The following is a 23,517-nucleotide window of genomic DNA, read 5'->3' as shown; positions in this document are numbered from 1 at the left end:
TAAAAGGGGTGATCTGCTCCAAGAACCTCAGGATGAACAGCCAATAGAAGCTTATAAGCTCCAGTAAATATTGTTGTAGTTCACAAACATTCCATGGTGCTGCCCACTTGAGGCCTCCCTTTACCTTGTGCGGGTCCATTTTGATACCAGGGGGATGTAGGATGAACCTTAAGAATTCTACGAAGGACTGATCCAAGGCACGCTTTTCTAGCTTAGCATAGAGGCCATGGTCGCATAGCCTCTTCCAGATGGAACAGACGTGCATGGTGTGGTGTTCAGTATTGTTAAAAAAAAAGTATGTTATCCAGGAGTTCTACCACATATTGATCCAGAATCTCCCAGAGTATGTCAATAATAAAATGTTGGAACATTTTGGGTGCATTTGTCAAACCAAAGGGCACCATGAGATACTTGTTGTGACCCTAATGAGTTGGAAAGACAGTCTTCCATCCATCCCCAGCTCGAACACATAATAGGTTGTATATCCCCTGGAGATCTAGTTTTGTGTATACTCAAGCGGTGCTCGCATGGCCCATTAGCTCGGGGATTAGTGGTAATGGGTATCCGTTTCTCATGGTGACCTGATTCAGGGCCCAATAGTCGCACACAGGTGTAGCCTTCCATTTTTTTTTAAACAAGGAGGATGAATCCCCAGCAGGTCAGGTGGACTTACAAATAAAGTTCTTGACTTGGGTCTATTGAAGGTAGGTACACAGTGCGGCCCACTCAGGCCTGGCGTTTATATGCCCAAATGGAATGTTTGTCCCTGGTTGTAACTTGAGTGGGCAGTCGGTCCCTGTGTGGGGCAAGACATCTGCATTTTTACCCCAGAGATATCATTGTAGTCACTGTATTTGAATGGAGGTTGAGGACCAGTTCAGTGGATGGCTCTGCCAGGCCAGATGCCCTGGTTTGTGACCACCAGGGAACTACTGTCCACTGCCAACTTCCTGCCATTAAGCTGTGCTGCTGGCTGAATTCTGAGTGAAAGTTGAGTTTAGTACACACCAACAGAGAAGGAGGTTGTGGAGGGCCAGCTATGGGATTCCCAGGATCAGAGGGGAGTGTGGGGAATGGATGGCATTGAACTGTTGGGTCTTTCAATGCCCTTGGATAGTAACCTCAAGAGGAACAGTTTCTGCAGCCACTGGTCCAGAGTGCAAGTGGGACCCATTGATTGTTACTAGGTCCAGAACGGGCTTGGGCCATGGGGGACTCTGTAGTGTCCATGCTGATTTTGTGGTGATAAAGCTGCCCCAAGTCAACGAACAGGGGGCCATTTCTGACTTTGGTGGAGGAGGGTACAAATTTAACCATGATTCCAGGGGCTACTTAGGCATATGAAAACTCTTTTTTTGCAGATAACAACCTAGGAATTAGCTGACAGGAACATGGTATTTAATTCCTATATAAAGAAAGGAAAAAATGCAAACACCAATTAAATCCATATTTTAAGTTTATATGTAAATTTAGATAATACAGTAAAATATTCTCAATCCCAAAACCTTGAGGTATCAGTTTTGAAGCCTTAACACAGATATCAGAAGTACAAGTTAGATACTTTGTACCCTCTCTTTAGTAGAGACAAATAAAATCTGCTTACATTGTCTAACAGACACATTCTGTGTTACTGCCGTTATCTACTCTATTTTAGTCAACTGTTTTTCACTCCACTAAGAATGTATTTATTTAATTTTAACATATGTGATTACGTTTTTTCCCTCTTTTATTAAGAATGGGAATTTATTTTTCAAATTATTTTGGCATTCTGTTTACTGATCACAATCACGTATATGACTCACTAACATTTGACTCCATCATTATGATTAGTATCAGTCTTGGAACCGTGTTTACTTTCACACAAATTTTAAGTTCTTCTTTTACAAATATAACTAAAAATACAATTTTAAAATAAGTGACCTTCATCTGCACAGAGTCTAAAGTTCTGTGTTCAGCTATTTTTTTTAAGCGGCACTGCTAAGGTGAGCTGCTCTGCCAGTGCTTAATTTGTGCCAGGGTTGAGCTCTGGCACCTTTCAATACAAATTAAACACAGGGGGAGTCTTTCACTATATGCTTATATATTGCACTTCCAGCATGCCCTGTAACACTTTAACTCCTCTATCCCTTATCTCTTCCATTTGTATTAAAGGCCTCACCTGGTTGTGGAAAATGCAACACACAGTGTCCTTCTTCATTGTTCTTCATATTAGTATAAGATATAAGAGTATCAAAAAGTCAAACACAAAATTCTATCTCAGGCTGACAGCCAAGTCTATATTCTAACAGGTGCCTTCGTGGTGCACAACGGGATGGCATGGTCTACAATCACCAGTATATACTGGAACCCAGACCCACTCTTCTTCTTTAGGGGTCCCACCAGGTCCATTCCTACCCACTCAAATACTACTTGGGCATCCTGTTGGGCCCTGTTAGCTGGTACCCAGGGCTTGAGGCACAGAAATTGCACACAAACCTTGTTGATGCCTGGCCAAAAATACCTGACAGCTACCCTTTGAAGCATCTTCTCTCTCCCTAAGTGTCTGGCAGATGGCACCGAGTGGACGAGGTGTCATAGCCCCTGTCAGAGTATCTTGGGAACTGACAGCTGTTGGAGCATCTTCTGTGGTTGGGGGTCTTTTGTTACTGCTACAGGCTCTTGTGGATTTCAAAGTGGGGTCCCTGTGATGTCCGAGATCCCCACTCCACTCCCCATCAGGGGTAACTATCTGGTCCCAGGCATGACTTAGGGTCTGGTCTTCTCTCTGCTCCTGCACAAAGTCCCTATTGTTCATCAAGCATTCTTGGCCTGTCTCGTCTAATGCCTCCGCTTCTATGGGGCGCAACACTGGTGGCTCTGCCTGCCCTGAGGGACTCTCACCTGAGTCCTCCATCTCCTTTCAGTCCATGAACCCCCTTACTTTTGGGCCTGGGTTTGTTTCTGTGGGGTGGTTGCTGCTCCATTGCTACAGGATCTGCATTGTTTCAGGAAACCACCTCCAGTCACATCCCAGGATTACAGGATAGGCAAGGGTAGTCACAAGGCTGACACAGCAGGTTTCCTCATGGCCTTTTACTTTGAGCTGTACCTTGGTCACCGAGTAGGGCTGTACGTCCCCGTGGATGCACTGGAGGTAGATGGGGGCCCGAGCCGTGTCAGGGGATCCTACCAGACTGATCTAGACAATAATCTGGCTGCACCTGAGTCCTCTAGGCCCATTACCTGAGTGTTGTTGACCCACACTGGAGCAGTAGATTGGGCAGGCCCCTCTTCTGAGCATGGGGCCTGTGGCCCATGCCTCAACAGAGCTACAGTCCATAAAGGGTCACTCTCACCTGATATGCCCCTCTTGTCTGCACTCAAAGCATTGGCCCTTCGGGACCCCTGACAGCATGCTTCTTTCTAGGATGCAGTGTCTCCTTCTTTTCAGGGTTTTTGGTCTCCTCTGTGTAGGGCCTCAATATTGACGATCTTCCCTCTGGCTGAGGATACCTCTTGCAGGGTTGGTCAGGTCAGTGGTCCCTTTTCTTCTCACCTCATCCGGTCTCTGCTGGAATTTGGGTCCTTACTCCCGCGGCTTCCTGGTCTCAGAGCCAAAGGGGCCAGGTCCTTGGCAGCCATGTAATCCTCAATGAGCATCATCACCTCGGGGAGGGTCGACAGTCTATGGTGCTTCACCCAGTCCCTTCCTCCAGCTGGGAGAATTTGGGTGAATTGCTCTATCACAATCTCCTCCACTATCTGCACCCCAGTCTGTCTCTCTGGGTTTAGCCAGCACTAGCAGCGGTCCCGCAGAAATTGGGACACCACATGGGGTCCGACTCAGGGGAGATTTCTCCTGACGAAACCTCTGTTGGAACATTTCTGGACTGATTCCCAGGTGGTTGAGTATGGCCATCGTCATCTTGGCATAGCCCAGCACCTCCGTAGGATCTAGGTTCTGATATGTGGCTTGTGCAGGGCTGGTTAACTAGGGAGCCACAAAGGTAGCCCAGTGTTCTAGTGGCCAGCATGCGGTGGTGGCCTCCCATTTGAAGGTGACCAGGAAGGCCTCAGGGCCCATCTTCATGCACTGGTATGGGCAGCCTGGCAGAGGGGTTGTCTCCCACCAGCCCAGGCATGGCGGCTTTGGTTTCCCCTTGCAGATGTAGTAGTACTGACATCTGTTGGATCAGACACTCTTGCTGCTGCAGCTGCTGCAAGGCCGCCAACTCATGCATCAGCTGTTGCTGCTGTTCTTGTGGATGGGCCATTGGTTGTTGCTGTTGGGCCGCAATGTGTTGTAGCAGCTGCCCCGATGCTGCTGGGCCACCTGCTGCTGCTGGCTCTCCAACAACCATTTCAACAGCTTTTCTGTGTCCATGGTTTCCTTGCCACTTAGTCCCCTTAACCTGCTCACTTGGCCTTTCTAACAGGACCCGGTTTATGCCCACATTCTCCACTGTGATGGGATCCCTGGGGTGCAGCCTGGGATTGTGGGACCGCTGTGCCCCCTTAACTCTCCAGCCTAGGGTGTCTCTCACAGTGCTTTGCTAGTGACAAGCAGCAACCCCCTCCAGGCGCTGTGATCACTCAGCACAACCACACGTGGAGCCCCACACCCAGCTAGATTGCATGAATGTTCCCAGAGCCACTCATGAATCACACAGAGAAAGCTGCCAGCCGAATCCCCCCAGCTCCCGGCACTGTACCTCAGGAATATACCATCTTGCACTGCTGAAGATGAGCAGTGCAAATTTATTAATTGGTTCATCACTTCCTCAATGGAAAATGGATATATGCCAGCCTTTGCAAACCTGAGCAGATTTACCAACACTTCAGGCAAACTCACTGGTAAAGATAACAGTAAAAGAAGTTTGAGTACAAATGATAGATTTTAAGTGATTATAAGTGATTGACTTTTTGCCTGAGTTAGTTACCAAAATAAAATAAAAGATAAGCATGCAGTCTAAACTCTCAACCCTATTAGGCTGGGCAACATCTAGATTAAGTGGTTTTTCTCACCCCAGTGGATATTGCAGTTCACAGTACACAGGTTTCACCCTTGAAACCTGACCCAGCCTCCTCTGTTAGAGTCTTCAGTCTTCTGAGTGTCCTTGTTGCTTGCAGCGTAGGTGGGGGAAGGAGAAAAGGCCAAGCAGTGGGCCCGTGTTCTGTTTTATACCCTTAGTCCATGTGCTTAGAGAATACAACACAGGTATGTCTGGTGGGCGTTGCTGAGTCATCAGCAAAGTTGAGCAATTCCTTTGGTGTGGCCTTATGCAAGTGAGTCCTTGAATTGTAGCTCCCTTGCTGGACAATGACTGTTGATGGTTATTTGACACCCGCCCGGGCATTGGTTACTTTCCTTGATATTGCCTCTGTGGAGCTAATATCTGGCTGATTCCTCAATTTACAGCATGTTTTACTGACAACTGTTCAACATAATCTAATAACTTCATATGCTATAGCAGGTCTGGGCCAGGGCTGGGTTGAGGCCGGGGGAGGGATGCCTCTCCTCCAGCCGCGGTAGGTCTGGGGTTTGGGTGGAGCCAGCAGGGAGAGGCGCCTCTCCCCCAGCCGCGGTAGGTCTGGGGTTTGGGCGGAGCCAGCAGGGAGAGGCGCCTCTCCCCCAGCCGCGGTAGGTCTGGGGTTTGGGCGGAGCCAGCAGGGAGAGGCATCTTTCCCCGCTGCAGCCCTGAGCACCTACACGATGCTTAATATGCTGCTGTATGGCCACGTGGCCTTGCAGCTTAGAGGGAACTTAGATCATAACCTTTTCCATGATACCTTACAAAGAATGCTTTATATGCAATATCACAATTATATGTAAATGAGGACTACGGGGGTTACAGGGTGCTCTCCCAAGGTATAGGCTATCCACCATGTGTTGGGGGGTTGGCTGTGTGATCAGGCCAGCAGTACTGCCTAATGGCGATACTCCGCAGTGTAATGCCTAACTGTGAGAGTCCAAGGGTCAGTTTCATTGGTAGTTACAATTTGGGGTAGTGTCACCCACTGGCAAGAGTCCATAGGCCACCTTGCCTAGCAGCTAGAGCTCAGGGTGGTGTCACCCACTGGTGAGAGTCCAAAGTCTGCTTTGCCTAGTGGCTGTGGTTCAGAGTAGCCTCACCTACTAGCAAGGAGCAGGTGGTAGGGGAACACAGGCCCACCCTACTCCACCAGGTTCTGACCAAGGGCCCTTTGAAACAGTAGCCCTTGTGCAGGGTTCAGGGCCTGATACCCCTACATGCACTCCCTGGGTCACTTCCTACCCTGGTTCCAGTCCTTCAGACTTTGTCATGGGTTGGACTTGGGGTCCCTCATGTGTTCCCCTCTGATCCATCTCTGGAGTCACTTCCACTGGCCTCAGCGAGTCATCACCCAGCTCTTGCAGTGTACGGTCTTCCAGTGCATCAGCTATGAGGCTCAGTCCTGACGGCTTCCCTGCAGGAGGCTGCTGCACCTGACTCCTCTCCTCCTCAGTCAGCCCAGACTGAGCTAAGTCACTCCCTTTTCAATGTGCCCTCCACTGAGAGCATACCCATCAGAGGTGAGGGTCCCTGAGCAGCTCTTTAACCCTTGCCTCCCCAGTGCAGTGTTGGTACACCCCATCACAGATGTGATGGTCCGTACCTCGAGGGAACACCCTACACCCCCATGTTCATCTTTATAAAATGATTATGTGGTATCCAATGCAAAGTTTGTCATGTTGGGTGTCTTCAGAAGACTCATAATGCACTGAGCATGGTTGTTATAGTGATGTTATAATAAGATTATAGATTATGATTTCATGTATGTAGTTATGAAGCTGAAAATGTATCCTCATGGCTTAAAGCAAGTCCATGCAAAAACTCTCCAAGAACAGAGAGGCAGTTCACACCACGTCAGGGCATGGATGGGACAAACCCAGCCCAGCCTCACAGGAACAATGGACACTATCTTAGGCAGCAACAAAAGAATCTGTTAGATCCTCGAGGGAGTCACCCCCTTCCTTTGGTCAGTTTGGAACTGTGATGAGGTAATGCTCACCTGACTCTGAAGTGGGAGGGGGCAAAGCCAAGAGGAAAGAAAGGACATGATAAAAGGGAGAGACATTTTGCCACGCTCTCTCTCTTCCACCTACATCTACAGACACCACCGTCACCAAGCGACTGAAACGCTGATCAAAGGGGAGAGCCTGACTGAAAAGTAACCAGCCAGCCTGTGGTGAGAAGCATCTAAGTTTTTAAGGACATTGAAAGTGTTAAGATCAGCTTAGAATGTGTTTTGCTTTTATTTCATTTGACCAAATCTGATGTGTTATGCTTTGACTTATAACAACTTAAGATCTATCTTTGTAGTTAATAAATTTGTTTATTCTACCTGAAGCAGTGCGTTTGGTTTGAAGTGTGTAAGAGGCTCCCCTTGGGATAACAAGCCTGGTACATATCAATTTCTTTGTTAAATTGATGAACTCATATAAGCTTGTAGCATCCAGCAGGCATAACTGGACACTGCAAGACAGAAGTTCCTAGGGTTGTGTCTGGGACCGGAGATATTGGCTAGTGTCATTCGCTTGCAAGTAGCTGGGAGCCAGAGGCTGTGCGTGAACGGCCCAGGAGCGGGGGTTCTCACAGCAGAGCAGGGTAAGGCTGGCTTCCAGAGTCTAGGATTGGAGAGGGCTAGTAGATCACCGGTCCGGATAACACCAGAGGGGAACATCACAACCGAGTCACTGCGGCGGTTGGAGGAGAACAGCAGACAAGAAGTTTCTGTGTCAGTGGCTGAGAAAAGGGAGGGAAGAGCGGTAGGAGGGCAGTGTGAGGTGAGGGATTTTGTTAATGATTTATTTGAAGAAGTCAGTGTCATCCTGTGCAAAGGAAAGTGAGGTCAAGTAAGGGGGAGGGAAGGGGAAGTCAAAGGCGAAAAATAGGTGCCTTCAATTGCAGGCATGGGATTCATTTAAGCTGGCGAAGTAGAGTTGTTTAGATAGGAAGATGGCGGAACTGAAAGAGGAGAGAACAAATCTGTAGTGGAGGAAGTCAGGTTGGTCACAGGATTTCTGCCAGAGACACTCACTGTGCTAAAAGAATGTGTAGTCTGGTGGCACCTTAAAGACGAACATGTATTTGGGCATAAGCTTTCGTAGGTAAAAAACCCCGCTTCTTCAGATGCATGGAGTGAAAATTACAGATACAGGTTTAAATATACTGGCCTATGAAGAGAAGGGAGTTGCCTTACAAGTGGAGAACCAGTGCTGACGGGGCCAATTCAATCAGGGTGGATGTGGTCCACTCCCAATAATTGATGAGGAGGGGTCAATACCATGAGAGGGAAAATTGCTTTTGTAGTGAGCCAGCCACTCCCAGTCCCTATTCAGGCCCAAATTAATGGCGTTAAGTTTGCAAATGAATTGTAGTGCTGCAGTTTCTCTTTGAAGTCTGTTTTTGAAGTTTTTTTGTTGAAGGATGGCTACTTTTAAATCTGTTATTGAATGTCCAGGGAGATTGAAGTGTTCTCCTACTGGCTTTTGTATGTTACCATTCCTGATGTCTGATTTGTGTCCATTTATTCTTTTATGTAGAGACTGTCCAGTTTGGCCAATGTACATGGCAGAGGGGCATTGCTGGCACATGATGGCATATATCACATTAGTAGATGTGCAGGTGAATGAGCCCCTGGTGATGTGCCTAATGTGTTTGGGTCCTATGATGGTGTCACATCGGTGCTTCTGCAAGTCAGAGAAGTGTAGGGAAACGTGGAGGTCCGGCATGAGCTCTGATGCTGGAGAAGACCTGTGTGCCTGGGGTGTTGGAGGCCTGATAGGTGGTGGCTTCTAGAAAAGTTGCAACGCTTGCAACACTGGTCTGTGAGGGTTTCTGCCCTGATGTCCCCACAGGGGACTAAAGCCCTTAGACCTGCCTCCCTGCAGGGCAGAAGTCCCTAATCCCACCACCCTGCTGCACGGCAGAAGCCCCAGCCCAGTGTGGTAGGAGGAGAAATGGGGCGGGGGGGGGGAGAATGTGCGTGGGGGTCTCCTTGAGCCACAAGCTTCTGTCTCCTGCTGGGTATACATTTTTGGTACCTTTTTCACTTGGTATGTAAAAATGTTCCATCATTTTCTTTGCCTGAAGATTGGGCTGGTCAAAGGATCAAATTCACGTTCCTTTGTCTAAGGCAGACCTGTTTACCAACTCCCCCGGACGTGCCTGGCTTGAACACAGTTTAGTCATCATTCAGCATATGTCCATAACTCTTAATAGCAACCATGTAAATACATCACACAAGATTATTATTGACCAGTGTGTTATTAGTTTTCAAAAGATACCTCACAAGACATATTTTGTACAAAGGTTATTACAACCTTACAACCATGTGCAGGGATTGAATACAGGGTGCACAGTGTCATTTCACAGCTCTTTATTACACTGCTTTTTAAAGATGCATTAGATTTTGGTGACTACAGAGAATTAAGATGGTTTTGGTGCCCCAATGGTGCATCCATACTGATGGCTGGTGCCAAATTTCTTAAAGAGCCTATTTTAAAAATAATTTTAATTAAATAAACTAATTAACGAATTTACTTGTAGTTTCTTGAAAAACTCATTCTATATTCAAAGAGTAAGAGCTGTAATTTGGGGAGGATGCACCATATTTTTCGTATATAACAAAATGGTCAAATCCGTGCTTCAAGTGCAAATCTCAATTCTACCCTAACTATGGAACCATAAAAACATAAACCATCTTTAAATGGCCAGAGGACTTTTGTTAAACAGACAGAGAGTTCTGTTTGGTTTATTATAGTGTGGCAAGGCACCTCCTTCATCTTGCCAGAAATAGTGCTTCCCCCTGTGGCCACAGCAGGCCTGGGGTAATCAGCCTCACTCACGGCCAGGTTTGCCTTCCCCCTTCTGTGCTCCCTTGGTCATACTTTCAGGGTAGGCCTGAAGGTTGGCCTAAGGCTTGATCCTCCACCAAACGAAAAGGAAGCAGTCTCATAAACAAAGAAAACCCAGGGGGTTACCTTTTGCTGCCTTCTCCCTGGTGCAGGGTGTCACCCCGGTCGTTGCGCTGGGGTGTCAGTTCTTCCCCCAGCAAGCCTCAGGTTTGGCAGTTTCCCCTATGGGAAGGAGCCCAGCCTCCCACCGTGGAGAAGTTTATTTCCCTAATGACTCTAGCCTAGCAGCTGCTTGTTTCTCTCTCTGCCCTTTTCTCTCCCCAGAGAAGGTGGGGGTTTAAGGGCCTCAGACAGGCCTTAATTGAAATCAGGTGTCCCTCCTTGACCTGAGGTAACCCCTTCTCAGCTAGTAGGGAAGAGGGCCTTTAACATTCTGGAACTAATGTATCTACCTTCTAGCACTCTCTTGTACGGGTGTATACTTGGTGCAGTTCACCTCTGTCCCTGAAGCCTGTCCCTTCTGTGGCGCGAGGGAGACCCTGGCACATGTGTACCTTCAGTGCACCAGGTTGCAGCCCCTCTTCCAGCTCCTCCAGAACCTCTTATTGAGGTTCTGGCTGCACTTTCCCCCGCACTTGTTTATTTACGCACACTCAATCCAAGGCCCCACAAAGTTGTGGGACCACCTCGTCAACCTCCTCCTGGCCATGACCAAGGTGGCCATTCATAACACAAGGGAGAGGAGGTTGGCTGTGGAGGGGGGCCCTGCGACTGTGGGGCGGTCTTTCGTTCTTTTATCCGCTCACGTATCTGGGCAGAGTTCCTCTGGGCAGTGTCAGCCGGCTGTCTCGATGCCTTTGAGGATCAATGGGTGCTGCCAGGGTTCTGTGCTCGGTGTCCCCTTCTGGTTCCCTTGTTTTAGCCCTTTGACCCCCACACCTGTTCCCGTGATTTCCTTTGTTGTCCCCTGAACTTGGTTGGGTTCTGGGTCCAGTAGCTCCTCCCTAGGCTGGGGGAGGGACTTTTAGCAGTGGGCGAGCTAGCGCCCACCCACATCCTGGCGCTCAAAAGAAGCACCCTCTTTCAGCCCTCCATCCTGACTTTGTCATATATCTCCCTCCCCCCGCCACAGACACACACACACACAGACACACACACTCTCAACACCACAGGGTTTGGCTGCTTGGGCTGAAAAACATTGTACCTGTGACAGGTGGTCAGTGTTGCCATGTCTGATCCCTGATATGTGCTGCACCCTGAAGTGGAAGGGTTGTAACAACATGAACCATCTCGTCACCCTTGCATTTCTTTCTTTGTTCTGGTGCATCTATTTGACGGGGACATGGTTACTGATGAGGGTAAACCTTCATCCGAGTAGGTAATATTGGAGGGTTTCCATGGCCCACTTAACAGCATGGCATTCCCTCTCTACCACAGCATACTTTTGTTCTCTGGGCAGGAGTTTTCTACTAAGGAATAGGATTGGGTGTTCTTCCTCTCCTACCATTTGAGAAAGTATGGCCCCCAACACGACCTTGGAGGCATCAGTTTGTAGTAAACACTCCTTTTCAAAGTCTGGGGCTACTAGCACTGGGTTACTGCAGAGGGTGGTCCTCAGATCTGCAAAAGCTTCTTCAGTGGCACTGGTCCATTTTACTACCTCTGGGCCTCGGGCTCTTATCATATCCGTCAACGCGTTTGCTTTGGTAGCAAAGTGGGGAATGAATTGCCTGTAGTACCCAACTATCCTCAGGAATGCGCTGACCTGTTTCTTCCGGATCAGTCAGGGACAACTTTGAATCGCCTCTAACATACTCAGCTGGGGTTTCACTATGCCCCTCCCCACAATGTAGCTGAGGTATTTGGCTTCTGCTAGTCCTGTTGCACATTTGGAGGGATTCGCAGTGAGACCTTCCTTCTTCAGGGTATCCAGTACTGCTTCCAGCTTTTCTAGATGTGTCTCCCAGTCTGGGCTATGTATGATAACATCGTCAAGGTAAGCAGCCGCATACTTGCCATGTGGACGCAACAGTTTTATCCATGAGCTGCTGGAAGGTTGTGGGAACCCCATGGAAACCAAAAGGCAGGACTGTGTACTGGTACAATCCCTCTGGTGTCCAAGAAGCAGTCTTCTCTTTGGCTTCTTTGGTCAGTGGGATTTGCCAATAACCTTTGGTCAGGTCAAGGGTGGACAAAAATCGTGCTTTTCCCAACTGGTCAATTAGCTTGTCTATACGAGCTATGGGGTAAGCATCAAACTGGGACACCTTGTTTAATTTTCAGAAGTCATTGCAGAATCACATGCTGCCATCGGGCTTAGGTACCAAGACAATTGAACTGGACCACTGACTATGGGACTCCTCAATGACTCCCAGCTCCAGCATTCTCCCAACTTCGGTCCTGATCTCCTCCGTTTTTGCCTCTGGGATCCGGTATGGCTTAACAGGCACCTTTACTCCAGGATTTGTGATGATATGGTGATGAACCTCTGTGGTCCTGCCTGGCTTCTCCAAGAACACGTCATGGTTCTCTCCAATCATATTGATGGCTTCTGCTCATTGTTCAGGGGTCAATTGAGGGGATATTCCCACCTTTCCCTGAGGTTTGCTTTCTTGGGGTGATATCTCTAGGGTGACCAGATGGACTTCCCTGTCCTGCCAGGATTTCAATAGGTTGACATGGTAGATCTGTTCCAGCTTCTGGAAATCAGGCTGTCGAACCTTATAGTTGACCCCCCAATGGCTTCTGTTACTTCATATGGCCCCTGCCATCTGGCCAGGAGCTTGCTTTCTGCTGTGGGCACCAGCACCATTACCCAGTCTCCCACCTGGAATTTTTCGGCCATTGCCCAGCAATTGTAATAGGTCTGTTGGGCCTCTTGTGCCTTCTCCATGTGTTCCCATACTATAGGGGTGACTTGGGCTATTCTGTCATTCATCATTCATCACACGCTCAATGATGCTTCTTCCCTGGTTAGGCTGTTCTTCCCAGCCCTCCTTGGTGATGTCCAATATGCCATGCAGGTGGTGACTATATAACAGCTCAATAGGAGAGAACCTGGCTGAAGTCTGGGGAATGTCCCTTGTAGCAAACTTCAGGTAAGGTAGCAAGGTATCCCAATTTTTCCCATCCTGGCTCACCACTTTCCATATCATGTTCTTCAGTGTGCTATTAAAACGTTTGATGAAGCCATCGGTCTGGGGGTGGTATACTGACATTCTTAAGGCCTGTATGTGGAGCATTGCACACAAGTCCTTCATCAACTTTGACACGAAGGGGGTTCCTTGATCCGTCAAGACTCTTTGGGTATCCCCATCCTAGAGAAAATTTGGATTAATTCCTTAGGTATCATCTTGGACATTGTGTTTTGTAGGGATACGGCTTCTGGGTGTCGGGTGGCATAGTCCAGAACAACGAGCACACTCTGATGGCCCGGGATGACTTCTCCAGTGGGCCTATCAGGTCCATGGCTATCCTCGTGAATGGGACTTCAATAATTGGGAGAGGTACTAAAGGGGCCCTCAAGTGCAGTTGGGGGCCACGTAATTGGCATTCTGGGCAGGAGGCACAGTATCGTTGGACCTCCATATAAACTCTGGGCCAAAAGAATTTCCATAGGATTTGATCAAGGGTTTAATCTACCCCTATATGTCCTCCAAACAAATGACTGAGCTAGGTCCAACACTGCCCTCTGATGCTGTCGAGGTACCAAGAGCTGCTCCACCTCTTGCTCTTGCAGTCAGACTACTCTATATAATAGGTCCATTTTTATCATGAAATACAGCCCTGGGCCTTTGGTTTTCCCATCCACCAGGACCCCCTTCATCTCAACTATCTCTTTTCTAATGTTATTGTATAGTGGATCATTGGCCTGATCCTGCCAAAAATTCTCAGGTGAGGGTCCAGTATGCCCAAATTCAAGGGAACCTACTTCTGTTTCCCTGTCAGGGTTGGTCTCTGTGGAACTGGGTCCAGCTTCTGGCTCGTTGACCCTTTGTGTGCTCCCCTGCCTACTGGACCTCATTTCTTCCCTGCAAGCACATACTTTTGGTTCTGGGCCAAGATCTTGGTTCCCAATCTCTTGTCTGTTGTCCTTTCTCACCTAGTCTTCCGGGGCTTCCCAGTTGTAGAAAACGAGTCCTGGGCTAATTTACAGAAGATCAGGAGGGGGCTAGTTACTGGAGCCATCGTATCAATCCTGGGATCGCCATCCTCCTCTGACTCATCTATGGGGAGTAGGCTTCCAAACCCTGAGAAGTCTCGTCCTATAAGGACCGGATATGGGAGTTTCGGGACCACACCCACCAACACCCTTGTGGTATTCCCCTGGACCTCAGTTTGTAGAAGGATGGTCGGATAACAATTGACAGCACCATGAACACAGGTTATCCTGGTGTGCTTGACCCGAGACAGCTGGTCCTGCCCCACTAGTTTCCCTGAAACTAGTGTGACGGCACTTCCGGATTCCACTAATACAATGGTCTGTATGTCATTCATCCTAACTGATCACGTGTATCTATGGAGGGCCATTGCAACTCCCATAAGATTTATCAAGCCACAAAGATCTTCATGATCCCCCAGATTCCACTGCATGGGCTCCTCCATTTTAGGGCACTGGGTGGCTATATGTCCTACTTCCCCACAAGCATAACAGCTATACCCTTCTTGAGGTATCCCCCTATTCTCTGGGCTAGTGGGCCTTACCCCACGACCCTCTCTCCCCATGTCCCCAAGTCCATTTGCGGCCTCAGGTTCCTCTTCAGCTTCTTTCCTCCCCAATATAGTTCTGCCCGGTGTTTCAGAGGCCCAGGCCCTCGGGGCAGGGACTGGCCTCTTGACCTGGCATGTCTCTTCCCTGGTAGTCTGAGAGAGGTCTTTGGCTGTTAAGTGTCTCTCCACAAGGGCAATTAATTCATCATAGGAGGAGGGGTCATTTTGCCATCCTGGTACCTCCACTCATGGAATCTCTGGGCCCTTATAGCTGTTGTCACCTCAGACCTCACTAGGATCTCAGCCTTCAATTGGGGGTAATCGGTAGCGGCTTCCCCTGCCATGTCATACTAGGCCTTCTGGGCCTTCCCACACAGGAAAGGAGTGAGGATGCTGTCCCACTGGTCTCAGGTCCAAGCCTCACATAGAGCCTTTCTCTCAAAGGAGAGAAAATACACCTCCACATCATCATCCACTGTCATCTTCTCTAGGTAACTGCTTGTCCGTAGGGATCGTGTCCCATCATGGCCATGCGTCATAGAGGTCAGAGCCTTCAGCTGGCTCATGACCTCCTGCAGGGTGGCTCGATCCTGGGCTGCCTGGCTCATCAGCAATTGATTTGTTTCCTGCTGTAGCTGTACCAACTCCTGTTGGGCAGCCATCTGAACCCTGGTAGCCTCTTGTGCTGCCGTGGCCTTCACCAGCGCCCTCACTACATCATCCATTTTGGAGGTGAGGGTGATTTACCTTGCCCTGGGACGGTTTGCCATGAAGTCTGTCCCACTCCTGACATCACATGTGGCAAGGCATCTCCTTCATCTTGGCAGATTTAGTGCTTCCCCCTCAGATGATGGTGAGCCTAGGATAATCAGCCCCACTCATGGCAGGGTTTGCCTTCCCCCTTCTGTGCTCCCTTGGTTGTACTTTCAGGGTAGGCCTGAAGGTTGGCCTAAGGGTTGATCCTCCACCAAACAAAAAGAAAACAGTCTCATAAACAAAGAAAACCCAGGGGGCTACCTTTCGCTGCCTCCTCCCTGGTGCAGGGTGTCACCCTGTTTGGTTTCCCTGGGGAGTCAGTCCTTCCCCTATCAGGTCTCAGGTTTGGCAAGGAGCCCAGCCTCCCACTGTGGAGAAGCTTATTTCTCTATTGCCACTAGCCTGGCAGCAGTTTGTCTCTCTCTTCCCCCTTTTCTCTCCCCAGAGGGGGGGTTTTTAAAGGCCTCAGGCAGGCCTTCATTGGAATCAGGTGTCCCTCCTTGACCTGAGGTAACCCCTTCTCAGCTAGTAGGGAAGAGGGCCTTTAACATTCTGGGGCTAATGTATCTGCCTTCTAGCACTCTCTTGCAGCCTTCCTGCCTTACTTTGTTACAATAGATAACCCGAACAGTGTATGAGTGGGCATTTGTAGTCCTAGTTAAGTCCTATGAAACTGAAGAAAGTACTTATTTCAGGTATTTAAAATACACCATATAAGAAATTATTTAACATAGCAATTTTTTAATAAAAACATAAACTCACTTCAAAGAGTAGTCTTTAGACAGGCAAATTAATGAATATAATACTTTGCACTTTCAAATTAAATCCCTTAACTTTCTAAGTCCAAAGCGTACAATGTCTTCTCTACAAGCATGTGCAGTCTAACCAGTTTGGTGTTTAACCAGTAGTACATATTGCAATATCATTTTAATATCCCATAAAAATTATTAATCCTGTGGCAATGCTTTGACAAAAAAATCAATTTATGCTTGAGGCTCATGACATTCTTTTGTAGACTGGTGTTGGTTTGCTTGTTTTTGCTCATGTCTTTGTTGTGGCTGGTTGCCTGCAGATGTGTTAGCTCAGAGGTGTGAAAGGCAATGATGCGGGTGTGAGAGCTGAAGCAGAGAGATGGGAGCTGAGGCAGATAGTGGGTGGAATCCTGGCTTCAATTAAGTCACTAAGAAAACTCCCCTTGACTACAGTGGGGCCAGAATTTCAATCAGTGCATCTCCTTTCAGTGCATAGAGTTATATAGAGAAGACTGGTACCTGCTGATAGTAGGTGGGAAAAATTTAAAGGTTCATCCCCCCAACAGCCTGAGTCATGCCCCTCCCAGGCATGACCTGCCCTCTTACCCTCAATGGTCCCTCCCTGTAGCTCCCAGCTGTTTGCTGCCGCCTCTCCCCGCAGCCACAGTTTGCAGCTCGTCAGCTCTAGGAGCTTCTGCACAGGGAGGGGACCCAGCTGGCAAACCCTGGCAGAAATTGGTGGTCACATGGTGCCAAAAACTCTGGTGGTACAATAAGGATGCCAATAATGGACGTAGATTGAGAATCCAGCCAGACCATCATAGGTCCCAGGTAGCAATTGATCTAGGTGCTGCTCAATCTGCAAGGAGGTGATGTCCATTTGGGATTTGCCATGATGGTGATAATACAGCACTATTTGTTATACAGATGCTGTCTTAAAATTAACTTGTCCTGTTAGACGCTTGGTATCAGGCTCTAAGAAGCCACCATTTCCTCTTAGTTATGGGGATGTTATTTCACAAAGTGTAACAGCAGTTACATATCGCTGAGTGATAGTCATCATACTTACAATTGTAAGCAAATGCTCATGTTTTTGGTTGGTACTTTAGTGGGTAAATTAAAGTAAACTCTCTGGGTTAGAGAAACATGATCATTCCTATTGTAGCTCCAGAACTGATTTTAAAAATGACTGACCAACACAAAAGTATTCTTTCCAGCAAGTTAAAAAAGTATGGATTGGATGAATGGACTATAAGGTGGATAGAAAGCTGGCTAGATCATCGGGTGCAATGGGTAGTGATCAACAGCTCATGTGTAGCTGGAAACCAGTGTCAAGTGGAGTGCCCCAAGGGTCGTTCCTGGGGCTGGTTTTGATCAACATCTTCATTCATGATCTGGATGATGGGATGGATTGCACCCTCAGCAAGTTTGCAGATGACACTAAGCTGGGGGAGAGGTAGATACTCTGGAGGGTAGGGATAGGGTCCAGAGTGACCTAGACAAATTGGAGGATTGGGCCAAAAGAAATCTGATGAGGTTCAACAAGGACAAGTGCAGAGTCCTGCATTTAGGATGGAAGAATCCCATCCACTGCTATAGGCTGGGGACTGACTGGCTAAGCAGCAGTTCTGCAGAAAAGAACTTGGGGATGACGGTGGGCAAGAAGCTGGATATGGGTCAACAGTGTGCCCTTATTGCCAAGAAGGCTAATGGCATATTGGGTAGCATTAGTAGGAGCACTGCCAGCACATCGAGGGAAGTGATTATTCCCCTCTATTCTGCACTGGTGAAACCTCATCTGGAATACTGTGTACAATTCTGGTTTCCCAAGTTTAAGAAAGATGAATTCAATCTGGGACAGGGGCAGAGAAGAGCTACTAGGATGATCCTTGGAATAGAAAACATACCTTATGAGAGGAGACTCAGGAAGCATGGCTTGTGTAGCCTAACCAAAAGAAGGCTGAGGGGAGATATGATTGCTCTCTATAAATACATCAGAGGGATAAATACCAGGGAGGAAGAGGAGTTATTTAAATTAAGTGCCAATGTTGACCCAAGAAGAAATAGATACAAACTGGCAATCAACAAGTTTAGGCTTGAAATTAGAAGAAGGTTTCCAACTATCTGAGAAGTGAAATTCTGGAAGAGCCTTCAAAGGGGAGCAGTGAGGGCAAAAACCCTAACTGACTTCAAAACTGAGCTGGATTAGTGTACGAAGGGGGTGGTATGATGGGATTGCCTACAGTAGCATGCAGCCCATTGGGGACTGCCTGTAGCAAAAATCCTCAGCTGGTAAACATGAGACACAAGACTGGGAGGGTTCTGAGTTACTACAGCCTATATGTCAGAAAATGATTATGGCTTTGCAGAAGTGATTAATGTGACATAAAGGCCCAGAATGTCATTAATGTGACATAAAGGCCCAGAATGGAGCTTCTTAAAGCAGCTGTACTTGCAAGGGCCTCTATAAATAGTGAAATCAGGGAGCAGAAAGAGAAAGAGTTTGGCTCCAATACTACCCATTTCAAAAACAAAGTTTGACAAGCTCAGATAAGAAACAAAAAATGACCAACTTTACAACAGCATGACAAAGTAATTCTAGAGGGCTGGTCAGGGGAAAAATCCCAGGTGCTCCCAACATAAACCCATATTGGTGCAAAATATATTGTAACATCACAGGTATTGGAAGGAATGAGGTTAGACCACGTTCTGTACAATACAAAATATCATGAGCCCTAACACAGCAGTGCCTGTTTCCCCTGGAGCTGGTGACAGGCTGCACCAGTACCACACGAATGCTTTGTTTCAATTTCCCATTCCCTCAGTCTCTCTGTTGCCATGACCCCCTGCAGGCCAGCCACTGGGGGAGAGGAAGCTCATTACAATTTAATAATAGAGATGAAATTGCTGCACATGTTGTGATTGTATATAAGGGACGCTGTCCTAATACCATACAATATGAAATGCCAAAAATGCCATGCATAACGCACAGCTGTAAGTGTCAATATGAGGCTATTTTATGAATTTGCCAGGGGGCCAATGAGATTTTAAAACTGAAATGTAACAAACTAGGTTAGCCAAGTTGAAATGTGTTGTAGCCAATGAATTTAATTAGGAGAACCTCTTATTGAGTCCAGGGAGCGTTAGCAGACTAATTTTAATGCTAGGTTCTTTTCAGGTCAGCTTTTAATCTGAACAGTATTTCTCAGATGAGGATACTTGGGGCTCTTGACTGACCAATAGTTTATTAATTCCCCCAGAACCACGTACCTATGTACGCAGCAGTTCATCAGTCAAGTGTTCAAACAACAAATGTTTTACGCATATACTGAATACAAAGTTCATTCCCCTTCATTTAAATCCAAAAATAAAATACCAAAATATCATATAAATCTGTCCCCAAATGACGGTGTTTTCCTAAGATGCTGTACTCTCCCTATAACATTTGGACTGAAAGGGAAAAAATCCAAGGGGTGTATATATATAATATTGCAATATTTCCAGCCTCTAGGAAATCTTAAGAGTATGAGATCCACTTCCCAGTGTGCTTTATGGTTTCTAAATCACAGAAGGGGAAGCTTAAAAAGGTGACAAGAGATGGAGCAGAGAAATTGGGCAGTGCAGCTTGCAGTCATGGGGATATATTTCCATCTGCCAGTAAATAAGCACATCCTAGATTGCTTTTTACCTTAGTTCTGATTTTAAATACCACTAAAGAGCTTTAACAGTAGCCCTGCATTAATTTGCCAATAGCCTTGTATTAATTTGTCAGTGTCAAAGATGATCCCTGTATCTGGTCAAGAGTGTGGGGTTTTATTTTTTCCCCATCTGCACATGTCAAGAAGATTCCAACCTTTCCTTTCAGATGCAGACCTAATCACAATTCTGGAGCTCTTTATCACCTTGAAATTGAATTACTGCAGTGTGCTCTGTTTGGGATCATACAAGACAATTCAGAAACTTCAGCTAGGGTAGACTGTAGATGCCTATTTATAAAGTGGTACATTGACACATTTGTGCTGTATTGTCTGCACTGGTTTCCTACTGATTTTATGCAAAATGTAGAGGTCCCTTTTTCATCTATAAAACCTTAAATGGAATGGGTGATGGATGCCTGAGAAACCACATCTCTTCTTATGCAATATGACAGCAGATGTAATCAGCTGAAGAGCTGACCTAACCCAACCCTCTGCCCAGCCCTGAGCCCCCTCCCACACCCCAAACCCCTCATTCCCAGCCCCAGCCCCACCCCAGAGCCCTCACCCCCAGCCAGATTCCTCATCCCCCCACAACCCAACCCTCTGCCCTACCCTGAGCCCTCCCACACATACTCCGCACCCCTCAGCCCCACACCATTAATTTTATGTGCACCAATATGGAGGTGATTTATCACACATCTCTATATTGGTGTACATAACAAGATTCATTCCACATATGAGTGGGGAAAATTAGAGGGAACAGTGGTGACAGTAGTTGTTTGTAGGTGTTCTAAGTGCTCTTACTCTCCTTCATCAGCATAGAAGATTAAGGATCAGAGTTGTAAGTGGAGGCTTCGATTTCCTCTTGTGTTTCTAGGAAACCTCTTTTGCGAAGGGACAGAATTCTGAGAAGGAGGGGGTCATGTTATCCCTGATGGCCACAGAGCTGAAGATATAATAACAAAAACATTTTATAAATGGGGGTAGGTGTCTTCTTGTTTGCATAGCTTCATAAAAAAGAAAACTGTTCTCACATCAGTACCATCTACAAATGATGACATTTTTTTTGCATTATATGGTACAAGCTCACATTGTTGTATGATTACAGACTTTTGCTTTTACAAAAGGAAAAAAAAGTATGGGAAAATGCATACAGTATATCACCTGGGTCTAAGTATTTCCCAAACTTCCAAAAACAGTACTATTTTGAGTAAATAGCTGCATTATCAATCATATTTAGAAGATTTCTTCCACTTTTGGTGAAAATTAAACATTGTTTTTTATGGGTGGTAATCTAGTGAAAATAAAGAGTTTTCAGTCCTGCTCCAAGTGTAAATCTGCAAGTAAACTTAATCATGGAGCTCCTAATGCAGTCACGTGGTTTTGATGTATCCCCATCTCTTTACCATACATCACAATATGACATATTAGCAAGCCGTCCTATTACCAAATTCCAGATGAAAACAATGAATGCTCTTGTAATTTTGATATGAAATGTATGGCAAATTTTTAAAATACTGGAAATGGCACCTGACATTTCAAAAACATCTGAGTCAGTCCAACCTTCCCCCTCCCTCGACCCCCATACTCACACACACTAGAGGTCCCTCAGTTCTAAGAAACCCATTTTGAATTTTTGTTTTCCCTTCCAACAGCTCTTCAAATGTTTGCTTGGGTCTGGTCTGATCAGATCAGTAGTTAGATCTTTTTGAATTCTTCCAACACATTTTAGCAAATCACAATAGGTATCACAGTGAGAAGCCTCATCAGTAGGTCAGGCCCTTATGTTCAGTACCTGATTGGTAAGTAGCTCTTCCGTATGAGCCTCAACCACGAGAAAAACAGGGGGGGAAAAGAGGTCATGTTGGTTAAAAATATGGGGGCCCTTCTGATACTGAGAAACATGAGGGGCTAAGCACAGCTCTATGCAAGAGAAAGGATGGTTGTGTCATTAAATTGCTGGATTGAACTCAAGACTCTCTGTGTGACCTTGGGCAAGTCATTCAATCTCTTATGGATCTCAATTCTCCATTTGAAAAATGAGAATAATAATATTTCCTTTCCCTACCTTTTACCTGTCTGGTCTATTTATATTGTAGGATCCTCAGGGCAGGGACTGTCTGTATGTAGTGTTGCTCCTTCTTCTAGCACCAGTGTCCTGTTCTGACACCAGCGTTACCCTCAGCCAAGTGGTGGCAGGTGTCCAGCACCTTGCAGAGCAGAGGAGAAATCAGTGACAGGGAGTCTGGGTAAACTCTAAGTGAAACTTGTCATATTTACATTTATTCACCTGTTTTGGAATGAGAGGGTCACACAGCAGAGGCTCCTCTTCCAGAGATCTGAGCCCAGCATCAAATTCCCAAAGAGAAGCTCTGCCTCCTGAATGGACTCTAATCAGCACCCAGGGCAAAGAATAAACTCCTACTGTTGGCACAGCTACGTCCTTCCCAAAGCTTACCCCCGACACCACTCCTCATTTGAGGGGTGTCTCTCTTTTTTTATCTCAGTTGGGTCCTTCTTTAACAGTCATGTGTCCTCTCCCTAGTTTAGCACCTTTTTCTCCTCAACTTCTCATTTGCCTTCCCTCCTTTCTTACCTTTAAATTTTGTGGAGCTCTTCTCTGTTGCTTCATCAGGAACATCCTCTCCCCACCTCCCCAGGCTTATCTCCATACTTTCCCTCATGGCTCTACCATGATTATTGAACCTGGGGGTCCCACAGGGAGTGGGGGCTTCTCTCCCTAATACAAATTCAGGGCTCTTTTTCTCTATCAAACATTAGGACTTCCCTCCCCATTTGGTGAAGCGACCATATTTTGAAGGCAACTGTAGTGATGGAGGCCATGCAGGTGACAGTTGCGATGGGTGGGGTGTCTCTACATGTGTGCAAGATTTGGCAGCTATCGGGGGTGCAGAGGGTTCTCTGAGAGCCCTGGAGGGAGGGAGGGAGGAGTGGCAGTATGTGACAGCCATGCTGGGGGCTGGTCATTGAGATGCACATGGTCATAGCCAGGCTGCTGCGATAGTTCCACACTCCGGTGGCTGGCAGCTCTGCCAGGAACCCAGATTCTGCAGGGAGGGACACAGAATCCAGTGGAATATTTCTATTGTAATAACCTCACCAGTGTTTCTGGAACAGGCCCTGCCAACAGGGTCACATGGTCGCCCTCCTCTCAGGGGCTCTTCTTCCCCAAACTTTGGGGATCCCCCTGGTTGTGGGGCTGGTCTCCTCTTTGTCTTCCAATCCCCCCAGCCTTTGCTCCCGGGTCTCAGTGGAAGGTGGGTGTGATGCTGCCAGTGCTGGGCCTCGCAGCTGCCTCCCCTCCCCAGGCCTGAGGCTCAGAGCTGGGGGCAGAGACAGGAGACGTCTGTGTCCTGCAGGGGAGCAGCAGAGCCAGTGCTGGGGTCATGGAGGGGCAGGATCTCCCAGCTCCTCCTGCTCTGAGCCTGGCCCCGGTGAACAGGGAGGAGCCTGCTCTGATTGGGTTACACCATCATGGGGCTGATCAGTGCTGAGTCCAATCTGATTGGCTGAGAGCTGGGTAGGTGGGAGTTAGGGTGGCCAGACAGCTGCCCCTTAACTTCTGGTTGGTTAGTGGAAAGGGTGAGGGGCGGTGCTTAGTGAGGACGTCTTACCCAGAACCTTAAATCTTATTGGTCAATGGCAGAGGTTTAAGGCTAGGGGGTGTCTGGGTCATTGACAGTTCTGATTGGTCAAGAGTCGTGTGCAAGGGGTGGGGCTT

At 47.3% G+C, this 23,517-nt stretch overlaps 1 protein-coding gene across 1 annotated transcript in view; it reads left to right on the top strand.

The window, feature by feature from the left end:
- LOC141988758 (NACHT, LRR and PYD domains-containing protein 12-like) overlaps positions 1-23,517 on the top strand; it is a 161,599-nt gene that overhangs the window by 17,183 nt on the left and 120,899 nt on the right. Inside the window, exons 4-5 of the mRNA XM_074954692.1 lie at positions 5,989-6,006; positions 16,168-16,175. Of these exons, the coding sequence (XP_074810793.1) occupies positions 5,989-6,006; positions 16,168-16,175 (26 nt within the window). The remainder of the gene's footprint in view (positions 1-5,988; positions 6,007-16,167; positions 16,176-23,517) is intronic.

Source organism: Natator depressus, chromosome 6 (genome assembly GCF_965152275.1).
Source record: "Natator depressus isolate rNatDep1 chromosome 6, rNatDep2.hap1, whole genome shotgun sequence".
Classification (NCBI taxonomy): domain Eukaryota; kingdom Metazoa; phylum Chordata; order Testudines; family Cheloniidae; genus Natator; species Natator depressus.
Note: the sequence above shows the minus strand (reverse complement) of the source record. Positions and strands in the feature narration are given on the sequence as shown.